At 41.7% G+C, this 7,258-nt stretch overlaps 1 protein-coding gene across 1 annotated transcript; it reads left to right on the top strand.

Moving 5' to 3' along the window:
• Nucleotides 1–667: 667 nt before the first annotated feature.
• On the top strand, nt 668–2,718 carry nr0b1 (nuclear receptor subfamily 0, group B, member 1). The gene is made up of 2 exons (XM_060859214.1): nt 668–1,366; nt 1,672–2,718. Exons 1-2 carry the CDS (start codon nt 736–738, stop codon nt 1,911–1,913), a joined length of 873 nt encoding a protein of 290 aa, XP_060715197.1. The 5' UTR covers nt 668–735; the 3' UTR covers nt 1,914–2,718.
• Nucleotides 2,719–7,258: the final 4,540 nt, after the last annotated feature.

The following is a 7,258-nucleotide window of genomic DNA, read 5'->3' on the forward strand; positions in this document are numbered from 1 at the left end:
CGAGACAAAAAAATCATGATGTTTAAGAACATTTCTCCCTCAGCATTCAAGACAATGAAACGTTTCTAATGATTGCTAATTTGCTAACTTATACAGATCAAATAGGATTTTGTTTTTTAGACAAAAGAAAAGACAGCAAATAGTCACCCAGCAATAGTAACTTATCGTTTTACTCTATATCACAAAAATATGATACACTTGGGGAAAAATCAAAAGCGAGGCAGGACATGTGGTTCTTTCCTCATCCTCTCTCTGGTGTTTTTTGCTCTTTCTATGTCGGCTCCCTTTGAGAGAGCCTGAGTGGTTTAATAGATGACCATAATTAAAGCTGGTAAGAGACTGAGAATAAAAGTGTGAATGAAAGTAAATGAGTTTACTTCCTGCCCAGTCTAAAGTGTCTGGACACAGAGACACACAGACAGACAGACAGAGACACAGACACAGACACACACAGAGAGTGGACTTTATTTTGGCAGTGGATTTGTGTAGATATGCAAATGTAAGAACTATATAGGAAAATGATGCACTATTTAAGAGCAAAACAAAACATTAGAGAATACAGAATTAAAAATGATGATTATGGTGATGATGATGATGATGATGATAGAGTCCTGCCCCCAGTGTTATGGGATCAGCTGCTGTGTGCGTGCGTCAGAGTGGGTGGTGTCGTCGGGAGCGCCGTTTAAAAACTCTTTAACTACTCGGCGTTGGGGAGGGAGGAAGCACACGGCGGCGATGCATGGAAGTGAGCAGAGGAAGAGACATCTGTTCCAGTCAGGACGCTCAGCGAGCATGGCTCATTCGGAGAGGTGTGAATGTGGCGGCGAGCGGCGACACCCGAGCATTCTGTACAGCCTGCTGAAGAAGGAAAGCGCCCCGTGCGCGACCGCGCGAGCGCCTCGCAGCGCCAGGTTCACCGTGTCGCCACGCACGTGCGCGTGTGGTGTCGCGAGGCCGGTAGCGCTGCGCTCCCCGCACGCGACGTGCGCCGCGGCCTCGGCTGTGCTCGCCAAGACGCTGCGCTTCGTCAAGAGCGTGCCGTGTTTCGGTGAGCTGCCCGCCTGCGACCAGCGCGCTCTGGTGCGCAGTGGCTGGGCGCCGTTGCTTGTGCTCGGAATGGCGCAGGACGGACTGGATTTCGAGACGCGCGAGAGCACCGAACCCAGCATGCTGCAGCGCCTCCTCACCGGTGCGCACGAGCGGCCCGCCAGCCCGCGCGACCACGGCGCTAACATCATTGACGGTGGTGGCGGGGTGGCGCTGGCCGAGGCCCAGGGCATTAAAGCCTTCCTCAGCAAGTGCTGGGACCTCGATATCAGCACCAAGGAGTACGCCTACTTAAAAGGAGCCATTCTGTTTAACCCAGGTGAGAAAAAGTTACAGGAACCATTATTAACACAAAACAGCTGGGAACATCTTTACGCACAATAATAATAATAATAATAATAATAATAATAATAATAATAATAATAAATGTGACAGCATCAACAATAATATAATAATATAACTAATTTATCTCCTTTGGTATATTCTAATTCTTATTATTACTATATTGGATATGCAGGCAAAAGTACTGTATATAGTCCTTATATATATTCTACTTTTTTCTTCTGTGTGTGTGTGTGTGTGTGTGTGTGTGTGTGTGTGTGTGTGTGCATGCTGTTTTCACAGACATTGCCGGACTGCAGTGTCAGCACTACATCCAGGCTCTGCAGAGCGAAGCGCACCAGGCTCTTAATGAACATGTCAAACTGATTCACAGAGGAGACACCACGAGGTTTGCCAAACTCTTCATTGCCCTCTCAATGCTACGATCCATCAACGCCAACGTCGTGGCAGGGCTCTTCTTCAGACCCGTTATTGGCACAGTAAACATGGAAGAACTTCTTCTCGAGATGTTTTATGGAAAGTAGAAAGCCACACTCCTCAGCCGACCTGACAGGTCTCCTCCAAGAGGGACAGTGAGCAGAGACAGTGGCCTGAGGCTTTCATACACACAAATTTTTACACATGCTATTTTTGTACAATATTTCCTTGGACTCTATTCCCTTATTGCCTTCTGAGTTGAACTCATTGCTGAATCCAAAATCTAACTTTATCCTTTTTTCCGGGAAATAGCTTTACATTGTTTTCTGTAATCAAGCTTTTATGTGTTGTTTTGTACAGCCATATTATGAAACAGACTATTTATTTGAGTATATTTAAACTTTAGAAACTGTTCTAGGCCTATGTGTTTATTGTTCCGTTGACCTCAATGAGCAGTGCACACATGCATATATTCCAACACAACCTTTCTATAGTTATGGAGCCTGGTTTTCAGCATTGAATACAGTTACTTGGGTTAAGAAAGTTTCAAAGTGATACAAATTGGAAAAAAAGAAAGAAATAGAAAATAAAAATGAATGAGAAATTGAAAAGATTCTTACCAGAAGAGGGCAATGTGAGCTTACAAACCCGAAAAGCTCACGCGAGGAGGTGAAAACTCCCTGATGGCAGAGAATACACCTTCACATTTCCGTTTCAGCCAAAATGCATATCAGTTTGAACAAACTACCGTTTGACCAAACAAAGTGCTGGAACACAGGCACTGAAGTGTAAAACATTATGTTGTGTCCTTGTGACAGGATTGGATATGCATGGGTGATTTGGGACAGGACACCATATGTTGTGCTGTGAAAGCATTAGTCATAGCAGTGTAAAGTAAAATGCTTAAGGCAACCTGGCACCTTGACTTTTTCTTTTTTTTTGAGAGAGAGAGAGAGAGAGAGAGAGAGAGAGAGAGAGAGAGAGAGAGTAAAAGATAGAGTTGAAAAAAATATTAAAACAATAGCCTGAAATATTAAAATATTAGCTCAGAGGTGTGTGGTTTTTGGTCTGCACTCTGTCTAAACATAATGATCTGTCACACATTCTTGGAAAAACACATGAAACCACAAACATAAAAAAAAAAAAAAAAAAAATCACCACAAAGTGTAGTGTTACTTAATTACATCTCCAGGTCCATGGTCCAATTCTGGGCCTGGGGTCCTCTCTGTGCAGAGTTTTCCAAACAAGGGCTCTCCTTTTCCCTGAAATATGCCTTATATTGTGTGATTTATATTCTAAATTGTAAATTATCCCCATGTGTGAATGTGTACAGTATGTGTGGTACCTGCTATTGGACTTGTGTGTTCTCAGGGATACATTCCTAGTCCACTGCAACCCTGATCATTTACATTTATGGCATTTGGCACACACTCTTTATCTTACAGCTTACATTTATCTCATTTACACAGCTGATCATTTAAGGTATAAAGGCCTTACTCAGGGGCCCAGGAGTGTCAGCTTTGTGTTCCTGGGGTTTGTACTCAGGACCTTCCGTTCAGTAGTCCAACTCCTTAACCACTGGGCTACCACTTCCCCTCTGATCATGAAACATAATACAGCTACTGAAGTTGCAGTAATGAATAAAGGGGGAAAATGTAAAAGGCAAAAAGACACTGTAAGGCAGTGAAAATTAATTAAACGCTAACATCGGTATTGTAGTGCACATTAGAAACAGCACACTGATCTTGTTATGCTGTGAGTCGATACATTGGCGAACGCTATCCGCAGTACACAATCCATAGCAACTCTGAGCAGATGATGTCTGAGCGCTCTGCTGAACATCACTCTCCTTTCTGAATTCAACACTCACTCTTGCATGGTGAAATATGTCCCTCCACTCAATCTACAGCAGCTCAAGTTAAAGTCAGTGTTTGACACTCGCTTTCTCTTACACACACACACACACACACACACACACACACACACACACACTGCAGTTCCCCGAGCGATCTCATCTCATTCCCAAGCAGGCAGGAGATCATGACGGATTGATCTGTGGGCCTGCGGTGCTGTCACAGCCCATCCAGTTATGGAAGACCTTTCAGCACATCTCGGCTAATTAATCTGCTCCCCTGAGCCACCAAACTGCGCAGACAGGAAAGTACTGTAACTCTCTCACACTGTCTCTCACTTTCTCTCTATTTCTCTCTCTTTTATTTTTCTCTCTATCCAAGCTTCAACCTGTTAAAATAACATTATAGTGTACATTGCAGTAAAAGGAATCTTTCTGAATGCCACGTCATGATGTAAAATTCTCCAAATAAAGATTTAGCATATCATATTTATTTCTTCTTTTCTTATAATAAGCAATACCTTGATTTCAGCTCTGCTCTGGAATTCCCCATCCTGCCATTCCTTCAGCGTCAGCGTTGACTGAAAGCTTCCCATCTGTCCCTCACTCCAGTCTGCTAACCATACGTAAAAACATCTGGATGAAAAGTGATAACAAGCTGTTGGGAACCGCTGCCGGCTGTACAACGACAGCGTATGCCAAACGCTGCTGAAGCTGCAAAGCTTAAAGGACAACTTAACCCAGAAATGGATTGTTAATTACTGCATGCTAGATTGGACCAGTTAACGTGATCAGAAATTTGGACGAGATGCACTGCGCATTATTTGACAGTTTAATACTTAATAAACTTATTGTGCCTGTGTGTGTGTGTTAAATCTAATATCCGAGTGTTTTTAAGCTTATACAGTAATAGTAATCTGTCACATCATGATAATCACAGACTCACATTCCCAGCAATCACGTCCACGTCCACACGCAGAGTCACCATTTAATCTCTAACGTGTTTAATTGCATATTTTTGGTTTATTGCTGTTTCAGTTTGTACTTGTATGCGAACTAAACATGTTGTGTTCTTGAAGTTTACCAAGCCTGTCTATATGTTCATATGTTCCCGGGTTTTGAATAAAATTTCAATCTTGTTTGGAGTCTGACTGACCTTGTGCTTGTTTTTGTTCAGTAATCCATATTCATATGTTCATTCATTTTTTTTTTTGGATATACCTAATTTTGTGACGCTCTTAAACTTACCGCATTTGCATCCAACATCCAGGAACGTGTTGGTGAAAATCTCTTCTGTTTTATAGTGAAAAGGTGGATTTGAAATAAAAACAAACTAGTGCTTTGATTTGATGAAAATATCAGAAATCAATTAGGAGACAATAAACAATTAGAATAGACAACAAAGCTAATGCTGAAATCAATAAATATACTCAAATTCACTTTCAAATACACAAATTCAAGATTTGATTGTAGAGCAAAAAGAACTGATCTTCATTTACCAGGCAGAAACATTTCAATGGAAAAGGGTTTGCTGAAAATGTTTATTTATCAAATCTCAGTTTAGACCTTCATCACATGTCATAAGTACATAAAACAACATTGGCTACAGATATAGATAAAGCACATGACCATGAACAAACACATGACCATGAATCAGCTCACTGTGTTTTATCCATAAGAGCATATACTGTATATATATAAAGTGACAGGGAATTCAAATAAATTTAAATAATACTTTTTTAAAAAATTATAATTTAGCTAGTAAAATCCTTCAGTGTTTAATCATTAATTGACGTTACACAATATCTGAGCTTCGGAATTTGGCCCAAGGACAAGCGGACTATTATCAGAGTGCTGATATAAGGTCATGAACAGTAAGATGGAAAAAAAGGGAAATGAATGCTTGTGAACGGTTTTCTTCATGTAAGTGTCTTACATTTGAATGACATTAACCTTTTTTTTCAGATATAGGTTAGGATATGAAATATTACATAATCATACATCATTACTGAGTAATTAAAATGTCAATCATTCATAGTGGAGATATCTGGAGCCTTTATATAGCATGCTAGCTGTAGAATGGGATGCGCCTCATGAGTCTCTTCATGTCAGATTTTTATTGAAAAGTAGGATTAATTTTGTCTTCAGTGGCTCAGGAGCATAATTGTACTGTAATACAACCAGGAGGCAGTGACAGGTGATCACATTCCACTGAGGAAGGTTTTTAATTAGCCAAAGAGTTTTTTTTCCTCCCCTCCTCCCCGTCTCGCTCCCTCGCTCTGTCTTTCTCTCTCTCGCTGTGCCTCATACAGGAACACACTGTTACCTGTCAAAAAACTCTCAAAACAGCTCTTCACACAGTGCGCTACGAGCACTGATCTACTACTTGTGCCAATTAAGAAGCCCTCTGATAGATTCTCCTCTTTTGCACCTGACAGACCCACGTTCCTCTGTTCCAGCGGGATTTCCATTCCGGCTAATTTTGTTAATTTCCTCCAGCTGTTGTGTGAGATTTATTCAACTCCTCTAGGGAAAAGAACGCTATGGTGTGCGTTAAGGAACAGGCCATGCTAAGATCTCACCAAGTCCATCCACACACACACACACACACACACTGTCTCGGAATAAATCACGCTACATTACTTCATATGTCTCTGCTTATTACAGTCTCTCATCTCAGACCCCTGGACAGGCCAGATTTTCTTCCCACTTAAACCTATAATTGCAGAAGATCATAATGAGCTAATTATTTGTCTCCATGCTAGTAAAAGCACAGCTGTCATCGTGCAAAGGCTGTCGCCATCACCAGTCACCACGGAAACCGTGCTATCGCTATCTTTCTGAGAATTCTGACCTTGACGACATGCTGTGATTCAGAGATAAATCTTACATTAGGAGAAGAAGGATGGAAGAATAAAGTCTCCTAAATGAGTTCTGAAAGAACGAACCACACACAGATTTAATGTGAGGAAGGAAAGGACGCAGGGTGGCTTCTGTAGTGATTGGATTGAAATACACTCCAGCATGTCGTCCCTCTGAAAACTCAACACCCGACAGTTCAGAAATCAATCTGCCAAGCCAAATAGACCCGTACAAACAAGCCTCACATTCACGACCAGAATATCCTCAAATTGAATTTGTTGATGTTTGTTGGCATTTGTGCAATGCAATGACCTTTCAGTTACCATTTCCAATCTCAATGTATTTTGATCTGTATTGAAATCTATCTAAAAATACTTTGTAATTTATTTAATATGTGTAATACAACATATTCGTCTGGGAGTCTGAGAAAACAAGTTGCATGTTGTCCTGGCTGGAAAAATCAGCTTTTGAATAACACACATTAATATCACATTGTGCTTAGTGGTTAGCACGTTCGCCTCACACCTCCAGGGTTGGGGGTTCGATTCCCGCCTCCACCTTGTGTGTGTGGAGTTTGCATGTTCTCCACGTGCCTCGGGGGTTTCCTCCGGGTACTCCGGTTTCCTCCCCCGGTCCAAAGACATGCATGATAGGTTGATTGGCATCTCTGGAAAATTGTCCGTAGTGTGTGAGTGCGTGAGTGAATGAGAGTGTGTGTGTGCCCTGCGATGGGTTGGC

Source organism: Tachysurus vachellii, chromosome 23 (genome assembly GCF_030014155.1).
Source record: "Tachysurus vachellii isolate PV-2020 chromosome 23, HZAU_Pvac_v1, whole genome shotgun sequence".
NCBI lineage: Eukaryota > Metazoa > Chordata > Actinopteri > Siluriformes > Bagridae > Tachysurus > Tachysurus vachellii.